Below are 16,292 nucleotides of genomic sequence, written 5' to 3'. Positions count from 1 at the left end.
ATCTCATGGCCTTGCTAGACCAGGCGTATTATCTCATGGCCTTGCTAGACCAGGCGTATTATTTCATGGCATTGCTAGACCAGGGATATTATCTCATGGCCTTGCTAGACCAGGGGTATTATCTCATGGCCTTGCTAGACCAGGCATATTATCCCATGGCCTTGCTAGACCAGGCGTATTATCTCATGGCCTTGCTAGACCAGGGGTATCATCCCATGGCATGGCTAGACCAGGGGTATTATCTCATGGGCTTGCTAGACCAGGGGTATTATCTCATGGCCTTGCTAGACCAGGGGTATTATCTCATGGGCTTGCTAGACCAGGGGTATTATCTCATGGCCTTGCTAGACCACGGGTATTATCTCATGGCATTGCTAGACCACGGGTATTATCTCATGGCTTGCTAGACCAGGGGTATTATCCCATGGCCTTGCTAGACCAGGGTATTATCTCATGGCCTTGCTAGACCACGGGTATTATCTCATGGCCTTGCTAGACCAGGGGTATCATCCCATGGCCTTGCTAGACCAGGGGTATTATCTCATGGGCTTGCTAGACCAGGGGTATTATCTCATGGCCTTGCTAGACCAGGGATATTATCTCATGGCCTTGCTAGACCAGGCGTATTATCTCATGGCCTTGCTTAAATGGCATCTGGGGTGGAGTTCAATATGCAACTTAAGTTATGCTTAGGTTCATACATCATTGACTTTATTCACTATATTGGTCAGTTATTAATAACAAGTAATCCGATTAGCTACATCGTTCTTAGATCCAATTAAGACCAGCATTGAATACCAGCCAACCACAAATTTCTACCTTGGACACGGACGGACTCTTCTGTGATTCATATCAACATTCAGCTGTCTTCACAATCGAGATAAAATAAATAACTATAAACTACAGGTATGATTAAATGAGCTTGAGAACCGATTGAACAATTGTCATAATGTCATACGAAGCAACGAATCTTTAAGGCCTTATAGATTCATCGGTTCTCTGCCACGCGTGCTTTAGAAGTCTATCGCTGTCAGGTTCTGGTTATCTGGAAATAATAAAGATAAAATTCCCCAAGCGAATTAAAGATGTAGAACGAATTACTGATTTTATATTTCAAACTTTCGGAAACTTTCTTCTGACGATTTCACACATTAGGATTTCTTTACGAGTGTTGTTATCGTTTTTGAAGATAAATCCCAAAGCAAGATATCATTAAGTGTGAATCTTTATTTTTTAAAGACTAATAATAAAGTGCAAAATCTCCATTTTTGAGAAAAATGGTGAAGTCGTGAAGACTTAATTAAGAAACATGAAGCCACCACCGATCTTTCCTCGCATAATAAGTAGCTGTATGCGAATATAATTCACCGAAAAAAATCTTGAAATAACAATTTAATACTTTGTATTATAGTTCGCCAAACATGCATTTTCATATTGCATTTTCTCCACATACTATTTTTATAAAATGTATTAACGTGAGCACACAGGCATAGTTTGTAACTTCCAGTTTAAATATTAGAAAATACACCAATGCCTACACTGTCCTATCCCAGAACCATGTGGAGTTTCTCTGAACATCCTGTAGCCGTTCGACTTTCTCTGTTTCCCACGTTCTCCACGCTTACTGCTAGTGTCATTTTGGGCTTCGGCTTTGCTAAGGTTGCTTGAAAACGTAAAGAAAATAAGTCAATGCTTCCAGAGAAAAAAACATGGCAGAAGAAGTAAAGAAAAGGCGTTTCATCAAGAAAATTAGGGAGGATTAAAAACGGTGCCATATTTTTTTTTAAATAGTGTCTAAAATTATATATAAAATTGAAATGCAACTGATGTACCTGAGCATGATTCACACCATTTAGATGCGCTCGAGAGCCCGGCTTTTATACTATGTGACGTCATGATCCCAGTTATAAGATTATTGCAAAGCGCCTTGGGTCCGTTTCAGTAAAGGGTCTTATTTATAAATTCAACTATTTTAAAATTGTAGAAATGCTACAAATGTCAACAAGTTGATTTGTCTTTATTTGAAAGAGGAGTAAGATTTTTTTTATCGAAACGGACTCCTGGATGCCCAGGTAATCAAGTGACAAAATTTTCAAAACGAAAAATTCTAAAATGTAATCTTTAGTGGATACACTTCTTAATATCGTATTATCCAAATGATAATACAAGTGTAAATGAATGGCAAGAAAAACAACACTACTCAGTAATTGAAAGCAAGCATTTGATGACAAACGAAACACCGAAATTACCAAAAAAATGATAATATATTTACTTTACAATATATTTAAAACTTGAAATAAAATATGTAAAGCTGAGATTTAACTTTTGAAAGATATACGTTTTCAGGAATGCATAATGCATCACTTATAGTAAGTATCAAGGATGTAATTATGATGTCTGCAGGTTTCAAACATATGCATATGTATAGCAAACCTTTTTGATTGCACTGGTACGGTTGGTTTCTTGTACTTGCTGATCAGCCCAAAGGCAACGCCTGACGCCGCCACAAGACCCGCCCCGGTTCCAACAGCGACCAGAAGGAGAAGATTCGTACCATCAGAACTTTCATCGTTAGATGCAGCTGACCATCCGACACCGGGAGTAGTTGTAGTTGATAATGTAGATTGTGACTTGGTGGCAGAAGTATTGGTCGTTGACACTGGTGGGGTTGTGCCGCCGGAAACTACATTAAATTGTGTTGTATCAGCCTGTGCACTAGTGGAAGATGATGTACTTGATGCTTGTGAAATAGATGTAGACGTGGAATCACTTTGCTGACCCGAACTAAGAGATAAAGTAACATCTGTGGACAGTATAGTTTGCGAAGCTGTTGATTCTGTACTTGAAAGTTCTGAACTAGTTGATGAAGTAGTTGTATCTGAATGTGGAATTTTAGTTTCTGTGCTGGAAAGTTTTGAACTAGTTAAAGCTGTTGTATCGGAACTAGTTGATGATGGTGTTGTATTAGAAGACGGTGTTTTAGTTGCTGTGCTGGAAGGTTCTGAACTAGTTAAAGCTGTTGTTTCGGAACTAGTTAATGCTGCTGCTGTTGTATTAAACGGTGGTGTGTTAATTGATGTGCTGGAAAGTTTTGAACTAGTTAAAGCTGTTGTTTCGGAACTAATTGTTGAAGTTGTTGTATCAGAAAGCGGTGTTTTAGTTGCTGTGCTGGAAAGTTCTAAACTAGTTGAAACTGTTGTTTCGGAACTAGTTGATGATGGTGTTGTATCAGAAAGCGGTGTTTTAGTTGCTGTGCTGGAAAGTTCTAAACTAGTTAAAACTGTGGCATCGGAACTAGTTGTTGAAGGTGTTGTATCAGAAAGCGGTGTTTTAGTTGCTGTGCTGGAAAGTTCTAAACTAGTTAAAACTGTGGCATCGGAACTAGTTGTTGAAGGTGTTGTATCAGAAAGCGGTGTTTTAGTTGCTGTGCTGGAAAGTTCTAAACTAGTTAAAATTGTGGCATCGGAACTAGTTGTTGAAGGTGTTGTATCAGAAAGCGGTGTTTTAGTTGCTGTGCTGGAAAGTTCTGAACTAGTTAAAACTGTGGCATCGGAACTAGTTGTTGAAGGTGTTGTATCAGAAAGCGGTGTTTTAGTTGCTGTGCTGGAAAGTTCTAAACTAGTTAAAATTGTGGCATCGGAACTAGTTGTTGAAGGTGTTGTATCAGAAAGCGGTGTTTTAGTTGCTGTGCTGGAAAGTTCTAAACTAGTTAAAACTGTTGTTTCGGAACTAGTTGATGATGGTTTTGTATCAGAAAGCGGTGTTTTAGTTGCTGTGCTGGAAAGTTCTAAACTAGTTAAAACTGTTGATTCGGAACTAGTTGATGATGGTGTTGTATTAGAAGGCGGTGTTTTAGTTGCTGTGCTGGAAAGTTCTAAACTAGTTAAAACTGTGGCATCGGAACTAGTTGTTGAAGGTGTTGTATCAGAAAGCGGTGTTTTAGTTGCTGTGCTGGAAAGTTCTAAACTAGTTAAAGCTGTTGTTTCGGAACTAATTGTTGAAGTTGTTGTATCAGAAATCGGTGTTTTAGTTGCTGTGCTGGAAAGTTCTAAACTAGTTAAAACTGTTGATTCGGAACTAGTTGATGATGGTGTTGTATCAGAAAGCGGTGTTTTAGTTGCTGTGCTGGAAAGTTCTGAACTAGTTAAAACTGTGGCATCGGAACTAGTTGATGATGGTGTTGTATCAGAAAGCGGTGTTTTAGTTGATGTGCTGGAAAGTTCTGAACTAGTTAAAGCTGTTGATTCGGAACTAATTGTTGAAGTTGTTGTATCAGAAAGCGGTGTTTTAGTTGCTGTGCTGGAAAGTTCTGAACTAGTTAAAACTGTTGATTCGGAACTAGTTGATGATGGTGTTGTATCAGAAAGCGGTGTTTTAGTTGCTGTGGTGGAAAGTCCTGAACTAGTTAAAGCTGTTGTTTCGTAACTAGTTGTTGAAGTTGTTGTTAATGGTGTGGTGGAACCTATTTCCATAATCAGTTTGGAAACTGCACTGCCGCAAGTGATTTCCAGGATCAGTGTGAACGTATCATCAAACAACTTCTTGTAGGAAACCACATCGTCACCTACAAAATAACAACGCAACGGCATTTGCATCAACTCATTTGGAGTCAAGCATGAAATGGTATGCATTGCTGATTTTTCTTCAGATTATATCCTAAATGGCAAACTATTATACAAGAGCCACCCAATATACTCTTTGATTTCAAATAAAATGGTCTGTAACATAATGATTTCCATTGAACCTTTCCGGTGGATTACAACACGAGACACCTCATGTATTTGACCAAATTTAAACATATTTGGTCTTTGTCTCGACAAACGAATCATATATTTCACTCAAAGTTGTTAGTAAAGTGAACAAATAAAGATAAAATGAAACTCGTTATAGTGTTAGTTGAAGGACATATTGGAAAAACCGCAAATTTCTTTATGTTGGACATATCTTCCCTACTGGATTCTTAGAATATGAGCAGACACACGTAATTTCATTAGCGTTATAAAAGATATCTGACTGATACAGACAATAACTCTCTGTTTCCTACGGAACTCCGTTAGGGCCTTCGCCTGTGAGTGTGTTAATCTGAAACGATATACTCGATAGTACGATGATGAAAACACGACAGAACGATCGTGTTTACAACGTAGTATATCGTATTATCATAATCGTACAGCAATATTCTCGCATTTTCGTTATTGACCTATCGCGTTGTCATTTTCAAACTGTCGAGTTTTCGTTATCGTAGTTCCGTTATTTCAGATCAACACATTCACAGTCGATGACTCTTATGCAAGTGTCACACTGTCCCGCAATAGACACAAGATAGCCATACGAATATGGAATTTTGAATTTGACACGAAGATAGCCCCGAATTTGGTAAACAGCCAGTGAACAGACGATGGTTCCACGACGTCGTATTGAGACGTTGAGACTTCTCTTCAGGGAGATTGAATATGTTGTTCGAACTATAATTTGTAGTCAACGTCGACCAGAGCCATAAGGACAATGAAGAAGAATCCCTTGTAGTTTCTGTACAGTTTTTCAGGTACGGATGACCGCTTACCATCCAGAGCACAACGGCAGTTTGGAAATTGCCATCTCGGTGTTCAGAGAAACTCTGAAGTAGTAGGACTGACTTGGATAATTGACACTGCAGGCCAGATGTCGTAGACCAATTGGCAGCTTGAGACCAGAAGGGATATACTTTCTGTTGCTCATGGCTGATTGAAGAACATGTTTGTTTGTGTATTTGAGTTTATCAAGATCTGCCCGTGCCTATTGGCTGATTTATGGCTTGACCCCGCCGTGACGCCATCACGATTTAAATTGTGCTGTAAATGCCATAAGTAACGAATGTAGAAGTGACTGCAATTCGCAGTCCAAGTCAAACAGAATGAAACAAATATAGATTTAAGAGTTCTGGGTACGATACCTTAGCTCTTTGTGGATAGACCTCTTGGATCTATTACGTGGTCGGTCTACAGCACCCGTACATGGAATACAACTCTCCTTGGTTGAACTAGTACTGTGTACACTTTTTCGGTTTGACGGTCTGAGGAAGAGGCTCTGAGGCTGGCCATTTATTTGTCTACATTACCATGGCACATTGGTACGCCATCGTACTACAATACGGGGCCACATGATGGCTACACGACGGCATTGCGAGTGCTTCAGGTAGTCATGTTGCCTTCCTTAGACCTACGGGCCGCGTCTTGTTTCCTTCGTATTGTACTCGTGAGGCGACAATGCCCGATGATAACATGAAGTAATAACGAAGATGACACGATTTGACAAGATGCCCTTACTTTTGTAGTCCGAAAAGCATAACGGTAACACGAATTCAACACGAAAAAAAACTTCGCAAGGTCTTTCGGCTTTCTTTGGAATGCCAAAGATTTTGCAACCGATCACGAAGTTGTTGCCGGAGCTTAAGAAACTCCACCGGCGATTATACGAAAGCAAAAGATGCCCTCACGAATGGCCGGATCGTTTAACGATCAAAACCGAATCTTAACATTTCCTTGTATCTGGTGTCAATTTCGGGACAGTGTGACAGCCGCATGAATTAATTCCGTCGTTTTCTTCTCGCTAAATGTATTTTAAGGATTTCTCCCACCCAAGATAAGTAAATCCAAATAGTTTGCCATGCTGGAAATCCTTTTCTCCCACCTCAGATAAGTAGATCCAATAATTTAACCATGCTAGAAATTCTTATCTTGCCCACGGGCGAAGATAAAATGCCCGTATGGAACTCCTTTTTAATGGTCACCACATTGTGATTACCTCCCTTAAAGACTGTCGTCTGTAGCATCACGGAAATCTTGTCTTGTGGCAATATTTAGAACGCTTATTAATTATTTCTCACTTCAAATGTCACCATAACAAAGTTTTCACGCACCTTTCATGAAATAATGCTTCATTCTCCATAGAACTATTTAAAGACCGATTTGTCTATTAACATAATCTGAATCACTGCGCGCATATCCATGACAACCACGAATTATCAAATACCCAGAGTTCCAGCAAAAAAATACATTTTTACCTAATTTTGTTTAACTGAGGTGGGAGTAAAAGCATCTACCATAGCCGCTCGTGTAAGACAGGTTCATCCCGACCCTCGTGCATTGTGTTTTGCGGAAACTCGGTAAACCTCGTTTCCGCAAAACACCCTACGTTCGGGTCGGAATGAACTTATCTTGCACTCTCGGCCATGGAAGATACTTATACACCTCCACCCCAGATATGTAGATCCAAATGTTTGCCTATGCTGGAATATTTAAAAGTATCTTCCATGGCCGAGAATGTAAGATATGTTCATCCCGACCCGATCTTACCCGAGCGGCTATGGTAGATGCTTTTTCTCCCACCTCAGTTCAACAAAATTTAGTAAAAATGTATTTTTTGCTGGAACTCTTTTGTGCGTAGTGAAAATAAATGCGTATGGATATGTGATAATTCGTGGTTGTCATGGATATGCGCGCAGTGATTCAGATTATGTTATTAGTCAAATCGGTCTTTATGAGGAGAGTTTTGTGAAAACTTTTTATGGTGACATTTGAAGCGATAAATAATTAATGAGCATTCTAAATATTGCCACAAGACAAGGTTTCTATGATGCTACAGACGATAGTCTTCAACAAGGGAGGTAATTACAATGTGAAGACCATTAAAAGGAGTTCCATACGGGTACTTGTTTTATCTTTGCCCGTGGGCAAGATTATAAGTATCTTCCATGGCAGAGAGTGTAAGATAGGTTCATCCCGACCCGAGCATAGGTTTACCGAGTTTCCGCAAAACACCCTGCGCGAGGGTCGGGATGAACCTATCTTACACGAGCGGCTATGGTAGATGCTTTTTCTCCCACCTCAGTTCAACAAAATTAAGTAAAAATGTATTTTTCCTGGAACTCTTTTGTGCGTTGTGAAAATAATGCGTATGGATATTTGATAACTCGTTGTTGTCATGGATATGCGCGCATTGATTCAGATTATGTAAATAGTCAAAGCGGTCTTTAAATAGTACTGATGAGAGTGGAGCATTATTTCATGAAAGGTGCGTGAAAACTTTTTTATGGTGACATTTGAAGCGAGAAATAGTTAATTAGCAATCTAAATATTGCCACAAGACAAGGTTTCTATGATGCTACAGACGACTGTCTTCAACAAGGGAGGTAACTTCAATGTCGTGACCATTAATAAGGAGTTCCATACGGGCATTTTATCTTCGCCCGTGGGCAAGATAAGAATTTCTAGCATGGTTAAATTATTGGATCTACTTATCTGAGGTGGGAGAAAAGAATTTCTAGCATGGTTAAATTTTTGGATCTACTTATCTATGGTGGAAGAAACTCGCGCAAAACAACCTACGCTCGGATTGGGATGAACCTATCTTACACTCTCAGTCATGGAAAATACTTATAATGCTGCCCACGGGCAGATATAAAAAAGTACCCTTGTGTTAAAAGATAATTTTAAAAAAACATTTTTACTAATGTTTGTTTAACTGAAATGGTAGAAGGCATACACCATTTTTATCTAACGATAAGGTGTAAAATTTGAGCGATCTGTAAAAATTCAAAACTGAAAATAAGTGAACGAAAGATCCATCGTGGCCTTCAATAAACGCCTTTTATATTTATGTGTCTGGTGATTTCAGATTTCGTTTATCTTTATTTCTTACATAACACTATATGACAAAAACTTGTTCTTCATAACACATTTCTCTGTTGATGAGTGGTAGCATCTTATCAGGAGTCACCAGATTATTATTTACTCAACATTGTCATAAACTTCAGTGTGCACACCTGAATACATTTTTAAGTAATAGTTAGATGACATGAAGTTTATTCTTAATGATTAAGAATGGGCGGAGGAAGTGGAACGGAAGTTGAAAATCTTAATGATTGAGTCTTCTACTCTAATGGTTGCCTATCTGCAATTTCATTGGCTGAAAATGAAGGTTGTATTCAAAAGTACCATCGCAACTTACTCTTCATCCAGACATTATAACCGCTCGGAGATATGTCTGTTACGTCACAGCTGACATCATCACAACCGTCATACACGTCAACCGTATATAAGGTCGCCAATCCGTTATTGGCCGGCTCCGACATGTAAACTGTAGCAGGTAAGTTGTTGATGACAGGACCCTGTTTGAGACAACCGTAGGATCGTATGAATGTCGGTAATTCATATCGCATGGTGATATTTATATATACATCGTCATTATTTTCTACATGTATAATATGGTGAGTTAAGGTCGATTTTATTTCACTGATCGTTCACGGAAAAAAAACACAAAATAAATAATCACGAGTGAAATAATATCAAAATTCAACACATTTTCTGTCTCTTATATACTTATATTTCGATAAATGTCATTTATTAAATGATGTCCTGTGGCTCAAAGAATTCTATCAATGAAATATCATTTTGATAATTTTCACATTTTTGAATTCTGAATCCTATCTGAATTCCAAATCAAACGTCGGCGCGCACAGGGCTGGGACACAATTTCAACGCTGTCATTTCCGAAATGACGTTACATTCGTCGATTTTCAGACAGACAGGCAGACAGATAGACAGACAGAATTGTTTGTTGTCGTTAACATGTTAATAACAGTTTCTTGACAAAACATGTTAATAGCAGTGAAAATAACACGATATTTTAGGAAAACTTTGATACGTTAACTCAGTTGAAAGAAAAAAGATGCGAGAATGTGAAAAGGAAATATTGCGGGCTTTTTCTTCCCCAATTTCATGTGGTGAGGATCGAGACCTTGATGTCACCTTACATTGTTTGTTTTTTAATCAATTTAATATAATGGATACACATAATATTTTGCCATACGTCCAACATTTTTCATCAATAGGTTTACCAGTTTGAGGGTTTGAAAGACTTTAAAGAAAATAGAATTTACTTTATAATTCAGACTTTTATTTTGAAAAATAGTCTTGTGATTTGTAAAAAACGTTCAAACCAAATACGTGTAACCTTTTGTATAAAAGTACATTTTTCAAGCCATTCGACGTCTTTTATTGTTTAAAGAAATCGATGATAGACAAAACAAAAAATAAGCTATCAACAAAAACAACAACAAAACAAACATAACTGGTAAAAGCAGATACGTATAAAATATCCCGTTTGATAGGGAACAGTTTCATTCGATTAATAATTTAAAAGATGAACCGAATAAAAACAGTCTGTTAATCATTTCTTGTTGCGATTTTTGTATAAAATGCGTCACGTAAAGAAGACTCAAAACCAGACGTCATTTCGACGCTCAGTCGCAATCAATATATCGTTCCTCTGTGTAAGAAGTTATTTTAAGAGATGATATCAAGCCTTTGAGGATAAATAATTAATAAACTAATATACACTTACATGCAGAAGAAAACTTGATTTTAGATGGAACAAAAATATATATGATCTCATAGCATATGTCACTTTGAAAATATCATGTTTTTGAGATGAACGCAAACTCGTAAATGTGTTAATTTCACGATTATGTACGCGTATATAATTCTTATTTATTTCCAAAAAGTTTAAAAAATAACCGAAAAGTAAGAACAATCGATGTCGGTTCAAAATGCCCTTCTAAAACCGTCACCACGGGCGGTCCAGGAATTTACGTTAGAGCCCCATTTAACTTAGAGGCGCAACCTTTTGGTGCATTTTGGGCACCAGAGTCTGTGAATTACATCCCTGGGGCCCGTTTCATCGACGATATTAATCGTAAAGTGAATGCTCTAAGACGTGAAGTGAATGATCTTAATTGTAAAGCGAATGCTCTTAGACGTGAAATGAATGATCTTAGTCGTGAAGTGAATGCTCTTAGACGTGAAATGAATGATCTTAGTCGTGAAGTGAATGCTCTTAGACGTGAAATGAATTATCTAAGTCGTGAAGTGAATGATTTAAGTTGTGAAATGAATGCTCTTAGACGTGAAATGAATTATCTTAGTCGTGAAGTGAATGCTCTTAGACGTGAAATGAATTATCTTAGTTGTTAAGTGAATGCTCTTAGACGTGAAATAAATGATCTTAGTCGTGAAGTGAATGCTCTAAGACGTGAAATGAATTATCTAAGTCGTGAAGTGAATGATTTAAGTTGTGAAGTGAATGCTCTTAGACGTGAAATGAATTATCTTAGTCGTGAATTAAATGATCTTAGACGACGTGAAGTGAATGCTCTTAGTTGTGAAGTAAATGAGCTTAGACGTGAAGCAGTGAATGATCTTAGTCGTGAAGTGAATGCTCTAAGTGGTGAAGTGAATGCTCTTAGTTGTAAAGTAAATGATCTTAGACGTAAAGAAGTGAATGATCTTAGTCGTGAAGTGAATGTTTCTAGATGTGAAGTGAATATTCTTAGTTGTGAAGTGAACGCTCTTAGGCGTGAATAGAATGTTCTTAGGCGTGAAGTAAATTCTCTTACACGTGAAGTGAATGCTCTTAGACGTGAAGTGAATGCTCTTAGTCGTGAAGTGAATGTTTCTAGACGTAAAGTGAATGTTCTTAGTTGGGAAGTGAACGCTCTTAGGCGTGAAGAGAATGTTCTTAGGCTTGAAGTAAATGCTCTTAGACGTGAAGTGAATGCTCTTAGACGTGAAGTGAATGCTCTTAGACGTGAAGTGAATGCTCTAAGACGTGAAATGAATGCTCTAATACGTGAAGTGAATGATCTTAATCGTTTAGTAAATGATCTTAGACGTGAAGTGAATGCTCTAAGACGTGAAATGAATGATCTTAGACGTGAAGTGAATGATCTTAGTTGTGAAGTGAATGATCTTAGTCGTGTAGTGAATGCTCTTAAACGTGAAGTGAATTCTCTTAGTCGTGAAGTGAATGATCTTAGTCGTGAAGTGAATTATCTTAGTCGTGAAGTGAATGCTCTTAGAAGTGAAGTGAATGCTCTTAGTCGTGAAGTGAATGCTCTTAGACGTGAAGTGAATTATCTTAGACGTGAAGTGAATAATCTTGGTCGTGAAGTGAATGATCTCAGTCGTGAAGTGAATGCTCTTAGACGTGAAGTGAATGATCTTAGACGTGAAGTAAATTATCTAAGTCGTGAAGTGAATGCTGTTAGACGTGAAGTGAATGCTCTTAATCGGGAAGTGAATGTTTCTAGACGTGAAGTGAATGTTCTTAGTTGTGAAGTGAACGCTCTTTGGCGTGAAGAGAATGTTTTTAGGCGTGAAGTAAATGTTCTTTGACGTGAAGTGAATGCTCTTAGACGTGAAGTGAATGTTCTTAGTCGTGAAGTGAATGTTTCTAGACGTGAAGTGAATGTTCTTAGTTGTGAAATGAACGCTCTTAGGCTTGAATAGAATGTTCTTAGGCGTGAAGTAAATTCTCTTAGACGTGAAGTGAATGCTCTTTGACGTGAAGTGAATGCTCTTAGTCGTGAAGTGAATGTTTCTAGACGTAAAGTGAATGTTCTTAGTTGTGAAGTGAACGCTCTAAGGCGTTAAGAGAATGTTCTTAGGCGTGAAGTTAATGCTTTTGAAGTGAATGATCTTAGTCGTGTAGTGAATGATCTTAGACGTGAAGTGAATGCTCTTAGACGTGAAGTGAATGCTCTTAGACGTGAAATGAATACTCTTAGACGTGAAGTGAATGATATAAATGGTGAAATGAATGATCTTAGTCGTGTAGTGAATGATCTTAGACGTGAAGTGAATGATCTTAGTCGTGAAGTGAATGATCTAAGACGTGAAGTGAATGATCTTAGATGTGAAGTGAATGCTCTTAGACGTGAAGTGAATTCTCTTAGACGTGAAGTGAATGAACTTAGACGTGAAGTGAATATTCTAAGACGTGAAGTAAATGCTCTTAGACGTGAAGTGAATGATCTAAGACGTGAAGTGAATTCTCTTAGACGTAAAAAGAATGCTCTAAGACGTGAAGTGAATGATCTTAGTTGTGAAGTGAATGATCTTAGTCGTGTAGTGAATGATCTAATACGTTAAGTGAATGATCTTAGTCGTGAAGTGAATGATCTAAGACGTGAAGTGAATGATCTTAGACGTGAAGTGAATGATTTAAGACGTGAAGTGAATGATCTAAGTCGGAAGTGAATGATCTAAGACGTGAAGTGAATGCTCTTAGACGTAAAGTGAATGCTCTTAAACGTGAAGTGAATGCTCTTAGTCGCGAAGTGAATGATCTTAGTCGTGAAGTGAATGATCTTAGTCGTGAAGTGAATGATCTTAGTCGTGAAGTGAATGATCTTAGTCGTGAAGTGAATTCTCTTAGTCGTGAAGTGAATGATCTTAGTCGTGAAGTGAATTATCTTAGTCGTGAAGTGAATGCTCTTAGAAGTGAAGTGAATGCTCTTAGACGTGAAGTGAATGATCTTAGACGCGAAGTGAATGATCTTAGACGTGAAGTGAATGCTCTTAGGCGTGAAATGAATGTTCTTAGACGTGAAGTGAATGATCTTAGTCGTGAAGTGAATGCTCTTAGACGTGAAGTGAATGCTCTTAGACGTGAAATGAATTATCTTAGACGTGAAGTGAATGCTCTAAGACGTGAAGTGAATGCTCTTAGTCGTGAAGTGAATTATCTTAGACGTGAAGTGAATGCTAGATAAGACGTGAAGTGAATGCTCTTAGACGTGAAGTGAATGCTCTTAGACGTGTAGTGAATGATCTAAGTTGTGAAGTGAATGATCTTAGACGTGAAGTGAATGATTTAAGGGTCAAATTTTCGTTCTTTCCTATATTTTTTGTTTGAATTTCACTTGAAAGAAACGCAAGTAGCGCAAAGTTGACGGAATGAAAATTATGAACTGATGTTCGTGCATATTTAAGACTGTTGTAGTTACTATAAAGCTAATGACTAAGGCCACAGTAACCTGTTAATCTTATAGGATTAATGACAAATCACCCCCTGCATGTTCAAGTGACAATTGATTAATCCTAACAACCTCATATCCAGGTGGATGATATCATTGATCAAAAGAGTTGATAAGCTTAACACGATATATTTGATAAATCAACAAATCAACAACTGATATTTCAATATTTATAAAAAGTATAATAATTGAAACTACATAAATAGTTTAACGCGTTTAAAAGCTCTTTAAATCAAGGGATTTATCTCTATTTTGTTATTTGCTAGTCACGATCGGAAATGTTCCGGTGCCAAAATCAAAAGTGCTCAATATTTCACTACTACAGCAAAAGAAAATATTAGCATTGTAGTCGTTATGATATCTCGTTTCTCTTTTATACTTAAAGTGCTCGATATATGAAATACATCATTAATATCTTGAATGAAAAGATTTAAGTAAGTAAATGTACTATTATGTAACCATTTGAACTTTTAGCGAGCACATCGAAATGCAATAATAATTTGGTAGTGATATCAGCAGAAGATATGGCATTTAAAATAAATTCTAACTAGCAGCAGTGGCAGTAAAAGCGCCACAAACACCACAAGCATCATTATAACCATCACCATCACCATCAAAATACATTGTCCTCGTTCTTTTTTTAACAATTTATTTTATGAAAGGTACATACATAAATGTCGGTATTCAATAAGCAATACTACCAGAACGAGATATTTGTACTGCCTATCAAACTTCGGTCGACCCTGTGGACATTTTCTCTATCGAAATCTTTGCCACCTGGAATACTTTCAACTGCACGCAAAAGAACCTATGCACGCCGATATTTCATCAATATAAATATACATACGTTGTCAAGGACATCCAAGGTCAATGACGCTGTAACGACGCTGATTCCATCCGTTGCCTGGAAACTAACGACTTCCTGGTAACCCGCCGTCAAACAATCCATCACAACGACGGATCCTTAAAAACGGAAAATGTAATTTGTTTTAATTTGTGTTTCTAATCCTACAAAAAACATAATCTTATTGAAATGTTCCACTACAACAAACATTATTTTATATACTGCTGTTACAGTCTTAGATAAGAGTGCTAATTATTTAGAGGTTAATACATGGCGGAGCCAGGCCTTAGCACCCGAAGAACTGATAATCGCCGAGAATGCAAATACTCGCGGAAACATAGCACAAATAAGTCATAACTGTTATTAGTTGTATATGTATTAAATGCTGGTAGTGGGCAGAAATTATGGTTGGCCATATATCGAAAATACAGTAAATTTATAACATAAAGCCGCGGAACATCCAGACAGCCTAATGGCGCTCAACATAAGCAACATACATGGTCACCATTTATTGTTTTTAATTATTTTATTTTTTAAACATGAATCTGTCAGACATTATTCTGCATAAAGTTTTCATAATTGTATCTTAAAATAATCATAATTACAAAAAGGTGAAAAAGAAAGCTCGTCAGAAATCTACAAAAAGTCCATTTTGGACGGACATTTTGTGTTATTGTTTATCGTACTGTGGTTCTGAAAGTCCTTCAACTTGCCGTATATATTATGCATGTGTTTACATATTTAAGGCATATATATATTATAAACGTATTTTTATAAAAGTATATTATATGTATACAATGTAACGAAAAAGGCGAGTTATCTTTTTCACAGTAACGTAATCTTCGAAAACTACGATATTTTTTAAACATGTAGATAATAATACTTTTGTTTCGACAGAAATGTTTCTGATGTTTTTAAATAAAGCAAAGCAAATTTTAGATTTTCTTTACTGTTATCGGTGGTGTCCAGTTGAAAAAGTGTAGATTGCGATGTCATCGAAACAGCATTTACGTCATCGTCATCCGTTTCTACGGTGAATACCGTGCTGCCTACTTCCGTGCTACTGTTAACATCTATCGTCTGGTCCAGGTTGGTGAAGGACAATCCAGATATATCTTGAAATGCATTTCAGGAGCGATTTAAAAGATTGATGACAAAATGAGTCACGTTCTCTCAGTATTTTTTATAAATTTATTTTATATTTTAACCGTTCCCTGCTCTTTTAAGTTTACTCTCCGACGGCACCAAGACGAGACTCAATGTAAACGGCGTTTCAAAATTCCGCGTTCTTTTTGAGAGACGAAAAGTTCCGTTCTAAATATTACACACAAAATGTAAAGTCTCAATAAAAAATAGAAGAAAATGTAAATCTTATAAAAAGATGGATACTTTTTTTCGCGCAATCAAACATGAACGCTCGACCCGGGGCGAGCAAGTCAACGCAGAAATGACGTTTTTCAGGTATTGGTATAATAATATTTTGGAAATCGGCAAAAATAAACTGAAATTATATCATTTTACCTTTAACATAGATAACACAAAATAAAAACCAAACTCCGCGTGTAGTCATCATGGTTGCAATAACCGGATCAG

General features: G+C 37.3%; 1 protein-coding gene across 1 annotated transcript; it reads right to left on the bottom strand.

Moving 5' to 3' along the window:
• Nucleotides 1–955: 955 nt before the first annotated feature.
• On the bottom strand, nucleotides 956–15,863 carry LOC128231003 (serine-rich adhesin for platelets-like). The gene is made up of 6 exons (XM_052943427.1): nucleotides 15,650–15,863; nucleotides 14,703–14,818; nucleotides 8,989–9,148; nucleotides 2,434–4,564; nucleotides 1,539–1,663; nucleotides 956–1,045 (listed from the first exon to the last, which is right to left on the bottom strand). The coding sequence occupies exons 1-6, from the start codon at nucleotides 15,693–15,695 to the stop codon at nucleotides 1,014–1,016; spliced, it is 2,610 nt and encodes an 869-aa protein (XP_052799387.1). The 5' UTR covers nucleotides 15,696–15,863; the 3' UTR covers nucleotides 956–1,013.
• Nucleotides 15,864–16,292: the final 429 nt, after the last annotated feature.

Source organism: Mya arenaria, chromosome 4 (assembly GCF_026914265.1).
Source record: "Mya arenaria isolate MELC-2E11 chromosome 4, ASM2691426v1".
Classification (NCBI taxonomy): domain Eukaryota; kingdom Metazoa; phylum Mollusca; class Bivalvia; order Myida; family Myidae; genus Mya; species Mya arenaria.
Note: the sequence above shows the minus strand (reverse complement) of the source record. Positions and strands in the feature narration are given on the sequence as shown.